The following is an 18,595-nucleotide window of genomic DNA, read 5'->3' on the forward strand; positions in this document are numbered from 1 at the left end:
GCCCCAAGTCCAGAGAGAGAGACAAAGAGGACAGGCATCATTTAAAGGTATAAAAGGGAGATAAAGGTGAAAAGAATAAGGGTATTCATGAGGGGTGGGTGTGAGTGCAGGCCTAGAATTTAACAAGGGACTGCATGATGTACCCTCCACAACTTTCACCAGGCACATGAGGAAGGGGAAAAAAGAACCACTCCAACAAGGCATCCAGTATCCCACTCAGCTGAACCAAGGGTGATGATTTAAATGTGGGTTGTTTAGCTTTATACCATCAAGGCCTACAGCTCACATCATTACAGGATGGGAATCATTTCTTGTGTGGAAGGTCCATCCTACACTATATGGAGCGAGTTGAGTTCCATAAATCAATTCTTTCATGCACTTTGTTCTTTTTTTTTTTTTTTGTTACTTTATCAATAAAATGAAAGATGTATATGCAAAATCTGTACAAGAAAGACGCAAAAGACAAGCTATCATCAATTTACTACATTAAATTTTTAAATCTTCATGCCTGCAATATACAAATCCTGTGCTAAGCAGCAAATGGATGATAAATGTTAAAACCTACCCAAGGTATGGAAAACTATGGAAACAAAATTACAAGATTCTTCGGTCGGCGAGATAGGTCAAACGAAAGATGCTTCACCTCTTGTTACCATACAAACACATGGGATAAATTTAATACATCCCCTAAACACTGCCTATGATGTTACTATGGTAACTATTGGTGCTAGTGAAATTTGTAGATTATCAATTGCCTGTGTTGAAACTGTTATGAAGCAAATACTTGGCTTGGGGCACAGGTTGTTTTGTGTACTCCACTTTCCAGAAGGTACTCCTTTGTTTTTGACCACCATACAGTCTGGAGATGGCCATCAAAAGAGTGTTTTAACTACTGAGGTGGGAGAAAGTTTACTATGATCAAAAGATCTCCATGGCATCCTTCAGAAACCCAGCTATTCATATTTCACAACCTGGACATCATATAAATTTGCATCTGCCAAGTTCTACCAGATTGAATTTGCAGAACCATGGTTGAATAATTTCTGGGCTGAGGAACTGCACAGCATCGGGTGGTTTTATTAAAGTTTGACTCGGATGACAACTCCAAATCCCTGAGGGTTTGCAGTGCCGATCCAGTGATGCTGGAGCTACAACAGATGAAGCAACTGCAAGTGTCATTAATTCCCTTAGCTTCTTGCTCTAAAGACTTATCCCTCATTGTTACAACTTTGGAAAGATAATTTTCAATAATCAGATATGACATGCTTTGAGAAGACTAGGAGGAACATCAGGCAACCTAGCAATAAATCCTGCTCTAAGGTTATCAGATGATAGATGATGAAAAAGAAGATTGCAAATCATGAATCATAAAATTTCGTACTATCATAAATATAACCACAAACATATAGCAGGTAAATATTAAACATTCCTATATCATAATCTCGTAGGGAGGATATAGAAATAGAATACTGAAATAACAATTATTCATACTTTGTCAAAAGAAAATTTTAGAATCATACTCAAAAGCGAATTGCAGGATATCTAAAACTTAAACATGACGATGAAAATCTTTTTCAAATAAAAACAAGATAACAACATTCACACCACCAACCAAGAAAGTTCGTTCTTCCATTTTATTGGAACAACCTTGCAAAGATCAGAAAAAACCCTAGAAGCAACATAAGCATGCTGTGTGGACCTTTACATACATAGATTACAAAGACAGAATCCACCCATGACCTGTAGTAACAGTCTGTTCATTAAAACCAGCGGCATCTCTGTGCACGTGCGCCAAAAAAAAAAAGAGAGGCATCTTAAGCCAAATAACCAAGATTGAAAAGCATAACAGTAGCTCACTTGAGACATAAGGTGGGTTCAGACATCAATTGACAATCTTTTGTCATCTAATTTCCTTCTTTAATTAAATCCGAGGCATTTTCATGCAAACAACAAAAGTACAATGACAATCATTGTCACAGTACATAATTTTAACACTTCAAACAGACATTGGATGGCCCCAATATAGATTACAAATAGCAGCATCCCGAAATCCACATTGTTTTGCTTATTTTATTCAAAAAGTATAGATCATGAACGATGGTGATTAGTGCTGTATTGGTGCTTCACTCCGTACTCTTGACAGGAGGAAACCTATTATAGCTTATGGACTTGGCAGATGGGTGGAGCATTGGTAGCATTAAAACTGTCCAGGTTGGATTAAAGCTCCTCATCAAGGATGGGCAGGTGGCAGCCAGGCAGATCCCATCTGATGTCTGCATGGAAGGTCCCCTCAATTCAGAAGCCTTCGCGGCAATCTAAACAGATACAGCCCCTCAAAGGGTTTCCAATTCAACTAACAAACGTCTTGTTCAAACACCAATTAGAAACATAAAAAAGGAAAAAATCTATCATACAAAATTTCTTCCAACAAAACTCCTGTTTTCTTCTTCCACAAATAGGCTGAACATCCTAAACATGAACATCTTTTCTTGGCACTATCATATGTAAGTTTTTCCCAAGGAAGCCACAGTATCGATAACTTTCTTCTAGGGATAGCTTATGATCCTTTCCCTCTCCCTAAATAACAACTCTCTTTCTGCCTTGTTGAGGGACTAAACATCCCAATCCACATCCCACCCATCTTTTCTGGGAGATCTTGAAGTGAGACCATTTGCTGAAACACTTCCTGTGGTATGTTTTTCTGAAGGCTGTGGCGCTGCTTCATCCTCATCCCAATCCTCATCCCAGCCCTCATCCCAGCCATCTACTGTGTCTGAGTCAACAACTGCTGAAGTAGACTGTGCTTGCGTTCCCATCTCAAGCTGCTGATATGGTATTCTATCAGCTCTCCTTCCCCTCCTAAACTTGCAACAAGCCCATGCACCTCCAGAAATAACCATGGTAACAAACAAAAAGTAGGCGCCATAAATGGGTGTCAGATGGGCAGCATAAGCAGGCAACAGCTGGAAAGGATTCCAGTCAGAAGAAGCCTTGGTTTGAAGAGTACAACTCTCATTTCCAACATATAGAACAATTGTCATTTCTAAGCCTTTTGCCGCATTTATTGGAATCTGAAACAGGCAACATAGGTAATAATCAATCTAAGAGCATCTTTTCCATACATTTAAAAGAAAAAAAAGTCTTGCAAGTACACAAACTAAAAATTACGGGTCATATATGTGAAACTACCAGAGTGATTGACAAATTAAAATTTGAAAACAAAAAAACAAAAAAACCATTGCAACCGAGTTTTGTCAAAATAATACAGGGGTCTGTACCAGCCATCTACCGGTTTGGTATGATACTGGCACATAGCACACCGACCTAATGCATACCAAAACCAAGGGGAGGGGAAGAAAGAGAGAGAGAAGAGGAGAGAGATGGGAGGTCAGACCGTCAGAGATAGAGGGAGAGGGAGAGGGAGAGAGGGGGAGTGAGAGGGAGAGTGATAGAGAGAGAGGGCAGGAGAGGGAGAGAGGGGGAGTGAGAGGGAGAGTGATAGAGAGAGAGGGCAGGAGAGGGAGAGAGGGTGGGGGGGCACCCGTAGTCAGCGTTTGCAGCAACAATGGCAAAAAGCCAAAAACCCTACCAACGAGTCGCGACCTTGTAAAGGATCGTGAGTGAGAAGCTGCGCAATTGAGCGAGAATGGGATGCAGTGTTTAAAGATAACTGGGCTGGTTCAACCCTCGAACTAAGTTGAACCATTCGAAACCATGCGGAACCAGGCAGTTATGCTCAGTTCAGAATGGTTTGGTCACACTGATTCTCGAGCCAAACTGCTGAACTGACTTGGTTCGGCACCGATGTGGTTCGGTACACCTTGATCTAGATAGTTCGGGTCATGGCAGGCATTGATTGCAATCACTGTTGTTGATACCCGATCTAGATCTTGTGATCTTGATCAAAATGACAATGAATAAGCTGCATCTCATCTCTTGATCATGATCAGTTAGAATAATAAGATCTAGATCTGTACTAGCGGTTACATAGTCCCTTGGATCATAAGATCAGACTTGATTGTGTTAATTCTAATATTGAATGATGTGAAAATTTATTTCCGTAATTTATTTGACTATATGGCATTTAAAATTACTCCCTTGTTCTCCCCCACACATTCTACCTCAAAGGATAATTGAATTAGTAGGTAGTATAACCTCTTGAATAACTAGACATGATGTTTGCTTCATTGAAAATGCTATATATAGGCTTACAATGACAGGGCCCACACATATTGTATGTATGGCTTTTTGTTCTACAGTACATTTAGTTCATTTTTTTTCAATTTTTGTTTATCTTTTATTTTTTTAAAAAATGATATAAATTAGCAAAATCTTATGATTTGCAATCCAATTCATGACATCATCCGATCTGACCTCTTTCACGATTTACAACTCAATCCCAATCTTGACAATACAGACAGTCAGGGTGTCATGTAGACTCCGCACAGCATGGTCAGGTGGTAAGGATGGAAAAAGAGGACTACCAAGATTATAAGATGGTTTATGTGATGCCTTATAGCAATAAGGTTAGATACAAATAACATATCAAGAGATAATGTCGAAGGACTACATTAAGAAGCCTTAAGAGGAAACAAGCTCAATAGACGACACAGAAAGGTAGGAGAGGAGGGAATGATATAAAGAAAGCATGAACCAAAATGGCTAAGGCTCCTCAAAAACCATTAGTCTTGAGCATAACAACAAAGTGGGGATTCTTTTGAAGGTGGCGATAAGTTGACACTTGATAGAGATACGATACTACAAGTAAAGCTTAAGCTTAGTTATTTAACCAAGAAACACCTAATAGTGCAAAAGAGATCTAATTGCGTTCGCTAGCAAGGGAATGCATCTATGGCTTTGCAAAGATATAAGAGAACAAGGATGGAACCATCCAAAGCCGTGCAAGTAGCCTTGTACTCCAGTGTCTAGAAAGATACACAAGCATTGATAACAGGCATGAGGCAAATGATTCATTGCTAGAGTAGGATTTAACCCTTGATTGTACTGGCCAGGCACCAACTAGGTGCCAATATGCCACAATTTGCCCAATCCAAGCCCAAATCAATTAGTATCATTCAAATATCAAGCCTTTTGAGACTCCATTTTTAGCATTTTCTACCATTTGAAGGCGAGAACAATTAGGGAGCAAGCAGACCACTAAAAGACTGACAGCCCATTAAATACAAACTTACCTACATGGATATCATTTAAATAAATGTCTATTTACTTGACAAATTCTACATGTTGATAAGAATGATGCAGACAATATTGCTCAAACAAAAAATAATGATGCAGCAGAATGTTAATAATCTTCTAAATTACTCCAGGGAATGATGAAAAATTCAAGCACATAGATGAAAATTAGCTAGGATCAAATCAGATGCAGATCACAATATCCACTATGCAGCATCATTAAGTTCATAAGATTTCGAGATGATTACCACGCTGGGAACCATATAATTGCTCTAAGGTTCCTTTGGCTTGGATATGATTCCGCACATCGACCCCCCAGAGCCAACATGCTCGCCCAGAAATCATAGTGATCAATCCTCTCACTAAGTCCCTTGAGCAGTAGGAGATAATGAGAGTTTGGTAGGATGAAGATATGTACCGGGTTTAGGGTTTAAATCATAGCAGAGAAATCAGTTATAATTATGGTTGCGTAAAAGTGTTTTATTAATGGCTTTCAGGTTAGATTCAAAGAGAAATAAATAAGAATGGTAATGACAAATTGATTTATGCAGCTACTATTGACCTAAGAAGCAATTTGGGGGTTAGGAAAGGTTTCTAACAGGTACTGTTTGGGATAGTAAGATTGGAGCTGGCAGGGATTAAACACTGGAGAATATGGAGGTCCATCAGGATCAGCAAAATTACAAGAAAAGGATCTTCTACGACAGCCAAACTGTTTTGGCTTGTAGATAGGCCTTGACCAGTGGTTGGATGTTTGCAATAACAATATGTTTTGTAGGAAAAAGGAAAAATGGCTGTGCGGTGCTAGTAAGGACGTAAAGAAGGCTTTGGGATGCCAAAATAAATTAGGGTTACCATAATGGTAGGAATCAACGAAAAGAAACATAAGAAAAGAAATAAAGGGGAAATAAGGAATACTGAACACACTCTGCATAAAGTCTGGTACCTTGAATACATGACAGGAAAGAGCAAAAAGACGAAGAGTCTTTATTCACGGTGCATAACATCATCTAATTCATCTTCTATCAAGAGACTAATATTTATTTGTCCATGCTTTTGGTGGGTCTTGAAGGCTTATTAATCCCCCATCAACTCTCTTGTCTTGGAGAAATTCACCTCCAACGAATGAAGACTCCGGTATAGCCCATGTAACTTCGAGTTGACAGCAGAACTGTCCCGAACCGAATGGTTCCGGCCGTTCCGAGTCATATCATAAGCTCACCGGTACGGTTCCGGTAACAGAAACAAAAACCGTTGCCGGAGGCGGAGAAGGAGAAGAAAAGAGAGGAAAGAAGAGAGCGAGCGGGGGAGAGAGTAAGGAAGAGGGAGGGAAGCTGGCGGAGGGCGGCGGACGCTGGCGGAGAGCCAGCAAAGGCCGGCGCCTGGGCAGGAAGCGAGGCTGCGGCTAGTTCCTCTATTTCAAATGAAACAGGGGTTCGATCACGGCCTCGTCTCCCGCCCAAACGCCGGCCTCCGCCACCTCCGCCCTTTCTCCCCCTTCTCTCTCTCTCTTTTTCTCTCCCACGATCTGTGTTGCCCTCTCCTCTATCGGTACAGGTCCGGCACGGCACGATGCGGACTCGTACGACTCGTGCCACTGGAGAACTGGTACGATGCCCAGTACCGGTTCTGCCGACCCTAGTCAATCATCTAGGTTGGTGGTCCTTCAAGACCTACCAAAGGTGCCAATGAGGACTAATAGTCTTTGGATTAAAGACGAATAGTTTTTACATAATGTTATGCATGGTTAAATAAAAACTTCTTTTCTTTTTTTTGCTTCTTCAAGATGTGAAATCAATAGTAGTGAGTATAATATTGTGTTCCTCCTCTCTACCCTCTTTCCCATCCAACCTCTTTTATGTTTCCTTTAATTGATTGGAATAGCCAAAACCCTATCCTGTTTTGCATCCCAACACCTTCTTTATGTCCTTACGAACACCCACAACCCTTCTCCTCTCTCAAGCTGCAAGACATACCATTAGTGCAAACATCCACTTGCTAGTTAGGGCCTATCTGCAGGCTAGAAGAAATCAGCTATCAAAGCAGATCCAATAAAGTACGAGAAAAGGATCTGCTTTGATGCTATCAAAGTCTCTAGCGTTCAATCCATGTAAGGCCCAATCCCTGTATCCTGAGCAGCACCTGTTTGAAACCTTTCCAAACCTTCATTAACCCCCAAAATGCTTCTCAAATCCATAGTATCTGCAGTAATCAATCTATTTGTGACTATTCTTGTTTATTTCTCCTTGAAACTAACCCCAAAAGCCATTAACAAAACCTTTTTATTTGGCTATAAACAAAAAATGATTGCTCTGCTAAGATTAAACTCTAAACCTGCCATCCATCTTCATCCTATTACACTCGTTCATGCTCTTGCAGCTTGAGGGACAAAGCAACAAGGCTGATCGATCTGATTTCTGCATGAGCCTGTTAGGCCTATAGGGTTGTTGTGCAGATTTATATCAAAGCCAAAGCAACCTTAAAGGATGTTGAATGCTTCTGAGCATGGCAACCATCTTGATATCCTGTGAACTTGTTTCAGTTGATTGTTAACTTTGGGCTCAAACCTTGCATCATTTCTAAGATTAGTTTAGAAGATTAGTAGCATCCCCCAGCATCATTATATTTCTTTTAGTATCAATGTCTACATCGCATATTAGATTCATTCAATCATCTAGGTTTTAACATATTTTCTTTAGTTTAACTTTCAGAACTAGCCTCATTGCCTGCTTATTTGCATTGGTACAATATTAGGTGAATATATAGGAATTCCCTTAGGTCTATCCTACATCCCTCTCATTTCTTCATCTTCTGCCATTCCCTCTCCAGTCCTCCATCACATGTATAGAGCTGCAATGATTACTCTTTTCAATCACTATCAAGAAGTGACCAACATTCTCATAAGATATGGATCCAAAATTTGACATATGCTTTAAAAAAGTTAAAACTTCCACAATCAGTTGGCTATAAGTTTGCAAATTCTAGGAAGGGGGGGGGGGGGGAGAGAGTTTCTAAAAGGATGGACAGGAATGCTCATTCTAGTTATTAACTTAAACCAAAGGACATATGCACAATGGGTTACATATCACAGGGACTAGTGTGCAAATAACAATAATTGAGAGACTGAACAATAGCACTGCCATGGGGGTGCTTGACATCAAAAGTGGTGAACATACAGTGACAGGTGTTTGAGTTGGAGCCCACTGGCAATAGGGCTTTGAGTCCAAGGCAGTGCAGGGTGATGTATCAAAGCGGTGGATGAGATAGATAGTGACAGTGACATGGGCTCAAGTTTAGTGAAGAGAGGAATCGTGAGATATTGAAGGAGGAGGAAAAACTGAGGCATGGGAGGAGTCGATGAACCATGGTATATGAAGGAGGAGATTTGAGACAGTTGAACCATGGACTCATGAACCAGCACTAGTAGGGTTGGTAGCATCAAAGGATTCAGCACATTGCTTAACACCATACCTTTTGTCCTCCATGCTACAGCCAAACCCTAACCTTCAGCCAAATGGGGTTGCGATTCCAATTGAATTGTGAGATCACACATCTAACTCTAACTGATTTCAGACTTGAGCTACAGATCAACCAATCTATCAGATTACCAAGTTAGCTCAAGCAGATTTTCTTCCCCAACCTCCTTCCAGAATTAATTGGACTCTGACAACCACTGATCTAATCTATATCTCATATGTTACGGACCTGGGCTTCATGAGCTATCAGATTAGGTAGATTTCCTTTTTTTAATCATTTTTTAATCTTTATAAATCTCTTAATCAATTGAACTTGGATAACCCTTGATTCAATCCAAATTTGATCCATTAAAGGCCTAGACTTCATGACCTAAAGGTCCTAAGGCGAGCCATACAATACGTATCATGGCCAGATTGCCAGAAATGTCGAATTAACCTGCAGTAACCTGACAATTGATGTCATTTATCCTGCAGTTGCACAAAACATTTTCACAATTACATCTCAGTAACCTGCAGTTATCCAATTCCGACCAAGCAGACCTCGCCCTCGCCAAAAGCTAGGCCGACCTCAGAAGGCCGACCTCAGAAGGCGGACCTCAGGAGGCCGAGCAGACCTCAGAAGGCTGAGCCGACCTCAGAAGGTTGAGCCGACCTCAGAAGGCCGATCTCATCGTTCACATGCTGTGGCCATGCCCTGCAGCAGCCTCACCGCACCATGTTTTGCTTGCTGGCCACGCCACGACATATCAATCAGGGACCATACCCTATCACATCTATCAATGCCTTACCGTTCACAGAAACGGCGTATGCCGTGCGCATCAAGTAAGCTCTAGCAGCGCGCCATCTATCTAAAACCTATATCCTCTCATGATGAGGACGGATCATACCTCCGCCACCTGGGCATCTCTACGGGGACTATAAATAGCCCCATCAGGTAACACCTAGAAAATTTTTTGGGGACCTTGTTTGGGCTAACTAAACTCCACCCTAACTTGAGCGTTGGAGGGCCTCAGAAGGTTGAGCCGACCTCAGAAGGCCGACCTTAGAAGGTCGATCTCATCGTCCACATGCTGCGGCCATGCCCTGCAGCAGCCTCACCGCACCATACTTTGCTTGCTGGCCACGCCACGATATATTAATCAGGGACCATACCCTGTCACATCTATCAACGCCTTATCGTTTACAGGAACGGCCTAAATCGCCTTAAGCAAACTTTAGCTACGCACCATCTATCTAAAATCCATCTACTCCTATGATGAGGATGGGTCATACCTCCGCCATCTTGGCACCTCTATGGAGACTATAAATAGCCCCATTAGATAACACCTAGAAAATTTTTTGGGGATCCTTTTTGGGCTAACTAAACTCCACCCTAACTTGAGCGTCGGAGAGCCCTCACCGGAACCACCGGTGAGGCTTTGTGCAAGTACACCGTCGCGCGGAAGGTGGCTCACCTTCTTTCTCTATATTCCGGCAGTTCTCTCAACTCTCCCGGCGTGGTCACCCTCAGGCCAAATGTGAACCACAACAACGCCAATGATCCAAAACCGACTTAAAGAAGGATGAGAGAATCCTTGTCACACCCAATAAGAGTCCCAACCTCTTGAAAAGGCCAATGGATGAAGAGTGGTTCCAAAACACTTTCCAAGACTATTCATCAATCGGCAACAAGGGCGAAGTGATAAAATTGATAACTAGCATCTAGTAAGAACTCCTACTTGAGGTCCTTGGCGGATATCAAACTGCTGCCTTTGCCTTGTTGGACTCAGTGACATTATTGGCCAATAGCAACTGTGTGGTAATATCTGACAACAGGCTGAATCTAGACAAATTTGAAAACATAGCTGCCACCACATGGAATGTTGACTTATTCAGATATAATGGAAGAAAATATGATCACCGCATAGAAGGATGAACTACTCAGATACAGTGACATATTGGGAAGCTTTTTATGGTGAATTTCCAAAGTTACAGCAAAGGGTTCGAGAAAATGATTTCAGGTTTTGATGTCATGCTGAGCAAGTAGCAAGAAAATGCCAAAAAAATGCAGGGAGGAGATGGCAAGACAATTCCCCAATATGTGCAATTAAATGAGCCATAACATCTCACTTCCATTATCTTTTATAATTCGTGATTGTTTTTCTGAGCATAATACAACCATAAACATGCAATTCTGTCAACATAGAAAACCATATATATAACAACGTTAACTCCACCACTCTTGTTGGTATTTCCTAGTTCATACCATGCATCCATCAATAAATAAACTCAATCACATCCTATTAAAGGCATATTTGCTTTGACAATTGGTTATTACAATAGAAGAACATTGAAGTGGCTTCACACCAACAAAATTGAAATTCATCCACTAACAAGATAGTCACTTAAGATGCAGTCTTCTAGTTTACTGTGATTTTACATTAAATAAATAGTGAACGTTACATGCATTTATGCAAAAGAAAAATAATGCAGCAAGTGGCATGGAAATCATCAGGTATATTCATCTTGAATTTTTACACATGGTCATGTGATGCCTAACCAAGCAACAGACAACTTATCCGAGAATTTCTAAATACTCTTACTTGTCAGCTGCCTGCTGATAAGTGATTGGAAGTGCTCTTTAGCATCCATAAGTTAATCACAACAAATAAAATAAAATAAAATAAAATTCAAAGAATGCTCTTACAGTTCCTACCGTCATTAATCATACTTCAAAAACAAGTGCTTGTTGTGAAGCTTTCTTTTTTAGCATCCTTTAATATCAGTAGTACATGACATCTTAGGTTTTGAGAACCTTGTTATGATTTATAAAAATTAATAATGACGGGAAACCATATTAACCATAAGAATGCCACTCCGACAGACCAAGAAAAGCAGCCATAGAAAGAGGACCCATGACCAGAAGAACATGGCAACAAGAAAGAGCAGAAGTAACCAGAACTTTACCTTAAATAATCTACTTGGCAAGGACTTCATTCTTAGTTTGAATTAATTATATAGCATTCTGATATATAAAATAAATTTCTTAAATAACAAATAGATGTACAAAAAGGAAAAAAAAAAAGAGCAAAGCTCTTGCTTGGTGGCATGTTAACTTGATTGTCATCCAGAATTTCTAGGCAAGTTTGCCTTTTGAAGACATAATCCGCACATGTGATGGATCACTGCTTACCTTAGGAATTCAGGGACCAGGGAAAAAAAATCATCCTAAACTTTCAATTTCTATTGTTAAAAAGGAAATGCTAAGAAGGCACAAACCTTTGTGGTACTCCCATTGGCTATTTGTTTCTCCCCATCATTAATTTTGATAGGTGATGCTTTAATTTTCACAGTCATATTATTCTCCCCTGTATTCTGGACTAAAAGTAATAATTTCTTGGAATCTGCAGCAGAAGAGAAGAGAGGATAAAAAGGATGAGCCCTTAATAAAATTATAAACAGAAAAGGGAGATAAAGAGGCATATTCAACTTGAGATTGGAATAAACAACATCATGACAATTTTTTTATCCAGTATGTAAGAATATATAGTTTACTGTCTAACCAAATGCTCACCAAAGGAATTTGTTGAGAGACAATAGAAAGTAAAAGGAGAATAAGAAGACCATCCTAACGCATGTCAGTATGGAGCACAAAGGTGAAAAGGACGAAGGAAGGAAACAACGTTGAACAATTATAATTGAAGCCTTCAAAAACCACACCAGCAGGCTCAACTAAACCGATTGGAATTTTAGAACAATGTTTGGCTTTGCATATAATACTGCTAAACTGTTCTTCAAAATTTTGTTGTTCCTTGCAAACTGTACAGCTGCCTCATTGGAAGTTAGGAAAATGATTAGCATTGTCATGCCCCATATCCGGGACATAACATGGCCATGCTACCGAGGGGTATAACTCATAATAGCACGAAGCCAACAATCATAATCTCAAATAAAATAAAAGATCCAAATCCATCATTCATTAAATAATTAACTAAACACTGGTTTAGAGCAACTAAATCTAAATTTAAATACTAGAATCCATAATCTCAAAATTCAGAAAGTTATTAACTACAAATCTATAGTCAATTAAAGAGTTAAAATTCTGCTACAAAATCACCAAGCTTGCTAGCGCGAACCCTAAGCCTAAACCATTCTTCATTCCTAATGACTCTATTCCTCTAGAAAAAAAATAAAAAGAGATATAAGCTATACAACTCAGTAAGTAAACCTTATATTACCTTATAGAATCAAGCATAAGTTTCATATGAATCAATGCATCATTTAGAGAAAATAACTGCCATCACAAAATGGAAGACTTAAATATAATAGTATCATAAAATAAGTCATATATCAATCATGCTTTGGCATATGCATAAATCACGCCAATTTTATAAATCAAGTCATTTCTTTGTCATTTTGTCACATCATAGTTCATAATAATTCTTTCAAACTAAATGCTAAGGTCATCTTACACCTGTGACAGGACCGTAATCGACAAAATATTAACTACTATTAACTGCTGGCAGGATCATACGCCAACTACTATTACCCGTTGGTAAGGTAGTACGCCAATAACTATTATCCGTTGGTGGGGTCGTATAGAACTATCTCTGGACATCAACTTATCCTACTTATAGGAATCATACATAGCTATCTAAGAGCCTTTAGCTATATTTCTTAAATCATATTTTTTTAGGTCATACTTTCTTAAAACATATTTTCCTCAATTATGCATGAATAAATAAGTTGAAAGACGCTAAATAGCTTTATAAAGTTCGGAGTCCACAAATAAATCTTTAACAGTAGAACAATCATGAAATCATTCTTTTTCATAACAAGATTATAAATTTCATAAATATGGAGTTCATATTTCGTAAACAAGTCGTTAATTTGAAATATTCATGGAACTAGTATTTTACGACAAATCATAAGTTTCATAAGATTATATGCTTGGTCCTTAATTTTAAGAAAACATAATATCATCAGAATTTAATATTATTTTTGTATTTCACATAAATCATAAGCATGGAAAATATGTGGCAATTTGAAAACTAATAAAGAATATCAGGATTACTTACCTCTTCCGCTTTCGAACCTTCAAAGTTCAACTACGCAAATCACCCAAACCTATTTAAAGCTATTAAAATCCGTCATCAACAACTTTGGAGAATTGTGAACGGGTTAAAATTTGGCAAAACGATCCAATTTTGGCTACTGTAGGGTGTCTGGTTTCATACCTGAACCAGGGTATAGGAAGGACAAGGTCGGCCAAGCAGCAGTGCCCAATTGCCCAGTTCAGTCCACACAAGGCGAAATCAACTGGTCAAGATTAATTATGATTTAGGTAACTCAATAAAGATCAATGGTGACCAAATTTCAGAGGTACCCATCCAAATATCGGGACAGTTCAGGACGTCCTCACTAGGGACAACTTAGATTCATAGTAAAGGAAGACAGAAATTTGAACTGAGATCTCTTTTATGCAGAATGTTAGCAATCCTTCAGGTTTAGGATTATCAGAAGAACAGGTAAACATTCCAACCTTGCGATCAGATTTGAATTTGGAAAGAAAAATAGCTTTTCTATCGTTGTTTTTATATAGCTTAAGCATGAAAACAAAATTCCAAATTTGAGAAAAAAAAATAAAGGATTTGAAGAAGCCTAACACACTCAGTAAAGAGAGTAAGTGGATCCTAGGTAACTTTTCTGTGTCTTCACTACTTAAATCAGGACTTCCAAAAACCCTAACCTCCATAATTTTGTCAATATCATAGTCCAAGCCTTTTCGCATTAAATAGGATTTGCTAACAAACATGACATCAAGTTGGCAAGGCTCCACAGAAAGGACATATGTTTACGATCTCCTCATCTATCAACATGACAACAATCCTGGAACCTAGGTCATACAGATTTAGGATAGAGAGGGGTTTGCTGTCAAACCTAGAAAGTCATCTGGCAGGTATGAAGATCTTCATCATGTTTATGAAACATAAAGCAAACCCTCAACATTCCATAGACTTTGGACATAATTGGATAATGGAAAGCGCCCCAAAGAGTCAAATGGAAGCAGAGCCCCAACCAAACACTCCACCACTACAAGGAAAACAATTCAGTGCCAGTGTCCATGAGCGGTGGATATTCACAATGCAAAAGATTTATACCTTAGAGTATTTTTGTTTTCTGACGTGAAAAAAAAAAACCTTTGTTCCAACATTTTGAATCTTTAGAAATATACGTCAGACCATCAAAACTCTTCTTTTCAGATCTTCATAAAATTAGTTTTCATGATTTTCCTTGAACCATTATGACAAAATCCCTAGGTGTAACATCAGCAGAGCCATAGTGTCCAATGTCCTATTTATAACATCAATCTTTGGTAAATTGCAAATAAGCATACAGTGTACATTATTTTCCCTCTTTTAAATATGTTGCATATATCTATTGTTGTTCTTATTGGATATACAGTAATACCATTGTTCATTAAGCATTATGTTTCTCCTTTAAAACTGGTCTGACATAATCCTATCTTGCTATCAAACAAACACTAAAAAAGAGTTCTTATCAAAAGCAGGCTTAAATCTAAAAATAAATTTCCAATTGAGGAGGAAAAAATTGCACTGCCCTAGAAAAAAAAAACAGCAAATTTCTGTACAAGTTACATGGTAAAAAGGAAGGAAATATAAAGAATGCCATACATATGAATAATCTCAAAGGACCTACTAGTTTAATCTATAACTTAAATGGACTACTTTGGCAATTCTTTTCCATGACAGAAATCCTAATGATCATATTAATCGATAGATACAAGAAAATAGAAATCTTTCAAAATTTTACTAGCCTACAGACCACTATTGAATTTTAAACAAGCTAATTAACTCAGCAAGGAATTCCAAACTTGACCAAAATGACAAAAATTATTTCCATACTTAGAATGATATATTCAAAGGCTCCCTCACTTGACATTGAACAAATCAAAACACTATGGGATCTATGATTTCACCGGACTAGCAAAGCCTCTGCCGCTAAATCCAAGGGTTTCCTTAGAATGAAAACTCATTAAACCTGTGTTAAATGGAACCAAAACTTGCACATGAAAAGTTCATTTTCGGAAGAAAAAAAACCTAATATTTTGAAAATCCTAAACATCAAATTTACACATATAATGTGGCCAAACGGGGATATGGCATTCTTACCACGAACGTTGCATGGAGGAAAACATGGACATGAGAGTCGGGTTCAGACATACGACCAGTGCACGGGGGGGAAAAAAAAGAGATACAGGGAAGCACATAAAAAAAGTAATTAAATTATATTTTTAAAAAATATATCTTACGAGAAAATATTAAAAGATATTAGCTGTAAGGTCTTTCCTAATAGCCTAAGAACAAAGAAAAATGGCATCTTGCTAAATTATTTTAATAACTATATTCTTGACCAATCTCTAAAAAGAACAAAAGTTCCCTTCTAACATAATTATAGCTGGTTGAAATCATTGTTGGAAGTGTCATACACTCTACCAATATTTAAAAGATGAAGCCAAAAATTTTGATAAGTATCCAAGTTTCTGACAAATATCCAATTCAGATACATATCCAACATGGATTCTTGGAGCTGGAAGCGAGCATCTAGGTAACATGGATTGCGATAAATTTGCAGAGTTTTTCACATCAAACATATGATTCCTCTAGCACTAAACAGGAATACTAAATCAAAAGTTAATGAGGTAGGGTTCCATCCCAAATCCCATCGCATCCAGAAACCATATTTACTGAGAATTCTTAGCACGACAAAATAGGAAACTGAAGCCGCTAATAGGACACTATATAGGTAGCATAATTAAATATCCAGCAAAAACGCTATTTATTATCATATTGCACAATAAACAGGCCAAGAACAAAGAAACATCTGTATTACCATTTTCAGAATATTGAAGACAAGCAATCAATTCACCCTTTTGGCATTTTTTTGATGATGCATGACATGAATCCACCTGACTTCTATCCGTAGGGCTTCCCGACTTGGTAAGATCTTCACTTCCGTCAGGGTCCCCTGTAGAGGAATTCGTAGCGCGTGAAGGGGATAGGTGTGATTTCTCCTGCGGTTTCTGGCTCGACCCAGAAACGCTGGTTTCTGGTGAAGGATTCGGAGTAGGAGACGGAGACACCTGGATACATTCCCAAAGCCCAAGAATTGCAGCGTATGAGACGACTCCTAAAGCCCCAAGTCGAGAACAGTGGGGAAGAAGAAGCCAAGTTCTTACCTTTTCCGAGTCGATCTTCCCGCCTCCCCTTCCATCGGCCATTAGAATACGAGACGAAGCATCGGGCACTGGTGCCACGACCAAAACCAAGAGGATCGCCGCCAGAGCTCCAATCCTCTCCATTCCCAGCTTACAAAACCTACTTTAATACACAAATATCTAACCTTTCGAAGGAGAGAGATCGCAGATGACTCCAGTTCGGAGATCGGAACAAAGACGAACATAAACCCTCATTACTGGAGCCTTCTAGCAGAGATCAGCGTTAACAATCCCACCCTCGATCGGAGAAGAGAAAAAGGGGGAGAAGATATCGGAGTAAGGAAGAAGATCTAAGGCGTTAAGATCTATTAAACTGGAACATTCTGATCTTTGGCGGGCGAATCAAGGGGGACGGCTAGGGTTTTCTTAAAAAGAAGAGATCTTGGATCGGATGGAACGATGGTTAGGGTTTTGATTCCTGTTTTCTGCTTGGATTTGAGGATGGATTTGGAAGATACGAAGACGAGGACTTGTCCCTCGTCGGAAGAGAACAAAGTGGGGGCGGATCGGAAGGAAAGAACGAGGTAAGATGACGCCAACGTAGGGACGAGAAAAAATTTACGACAAGCAGTAGGAGGGGCGGTGGCTTGCGTTTTTCTAATACTTCTATGACGGGGCCCACCGGAGTGGTGGGCCACCTAATCGGCGCGCGGAAACCATATGGGCCGGCGAAAACCATGTGCCGGCCTGCATTGCCTCGGATCGGATAATGAACAAAAAGATTTCATTATTTTTTCGTTTATCTTTTTCTTTTAACGAGAAAAGTATTTTGTTCGTGGCTTTGTGCATGTTCAAACTTCGGACACGATTGTTGGATTCGGGATTTCATCGGTCCATCGCCCGTATACTTATTTTCCTTTCATTGTTATGCATGTCCAACACCAATGCTTCTAAATCTCATGTTTATCTCATTCTTGGAGAGGGTTAATTTAAAAAGAGATATCTGCTATAAAGAAAATCAAGGTAGTAGATATGGTGAATAATTGGCTGATTGGTAGATTTGCTGGCTAATTTCAAGAGATTGCTATCTAAATCTTTTAGTGAGCTAATTATAGTTATTCTAAGGATGTCATAGTAAATATGTAGTAAGCAATGCGATAAAACTCATGCTATTGTATGAGCACATAAAAGAAATAACAATAAAAATCTCCTTTGAGGTATATGTTAAGGAAAGCAACAACTCCTTTTGAACTTTTTTGATCACTGGAAAGTGGACAATAGGAATATGAAATGAAAATGGAACGTTATGTAGAACAAAATCTTTGGACTCCTTGTCTTTCTTTTGATGCACAAACACAATTATTTTTCATGTGCTTGCGCAATCCTTTTTTCTTTCTTTTTTTCTTTTGATGATAAGGGAGGCAACAGAGAAACTACCACCTAGCTTTTATTAAAATGGAAGTTTAAAAGAAAATACAAGGTTGGCCGGCATAGCAGAAGTTGCTGACCCAAAGAAGGTAACAGAGCACAAAAGATTATGTGAGAAGAAACGAGAGTCTAATATAAAGAATGGTCAGTATATGCACAGAGCTTTGAGTCTTGGCCCTAATTTGAACAATGCTTCAACGTTAGGTACCTTGTGAAAGTGCCAATCAAACTGATGTGCCATCAAAGAGAAGGGACAATCCAAACTTCAGCATAGCCAATA

General features: G+C 39.0%; 1 protein-coding gene across 1 annotated transcript; it reads right to left on the bottom strand.

The window, feature by feature from the left end:
* Positions 1 to 1,872: 1,872 nt before the first annotated feature.
* On the bottom strand, positions 1,873 to 17,518 carry LOC103706253. Its single transcript, XM_008790308.3, has 4 exons — positions 16,909 to 17,518; positions 16,563 to 16,812; positions 11,928 to 12,052; positions 1,873 to 3,071 (listed from the first exon to the last, which is right to left on the bottom strand). Exons 1-4 carry the CDS (start codon positions 17,029 to 17,031, stop codon positions 2,613 to 2,615), a joined length of 957 nt encoding a protein of 318 aa, XP_008788530.2. The 5' UTR covers positions 17,032 to 17,518; the 3' UTR covers positions 1,873 to 2,612.
* Between the last annotated feature and the right edge of the window lie 1,077 nt (positions 17,519 to 18,595).

The sequence above is a fragment of the Phoenix dactylifera genome, chromosome 3, assembly GCF_009389715.1.
Source record: "Phoenix dactylifera cultivar Barhee BC4 chromosome 3, palm_55x_up_171113_PBpolish2nd_filt_p, whole genome shotgun sequence".
In the NCBI taxonomy this organism is placed as follows: domain Eukaryota; kingdom Viridiplantae; phylum Streptophyta; class Magnoliopsida; order Arecales; family Arecaceae; genus Phoenix; species Phoenix dactylifera.

Bases quoted from the DNA above. Each gene is read 5' to 3' on its own strand.
- LOC103706253 (XM_008790308.3), bottom strand. From the start codon at position 17,031: ATGGAGAGGATTGGAGCTCTGGCGGCGATCCTCTTGGTTTTGGTCGTG. The intron at 16,813-16,908 runs GTAAGAACTTGG...GAATGTATCCAG, and splicing joins GGAAGATCGACTCGGAAAAG to GTGTCTCCGTCTCCTACTCC. The intron at 3,072-11,927 runs GTTTGTGCCTTC...TGCCTGTTTCAG, and splicing joins CCAATGGGAGTACCACAAAG to ATTCCAATAAATGCGGCAAA.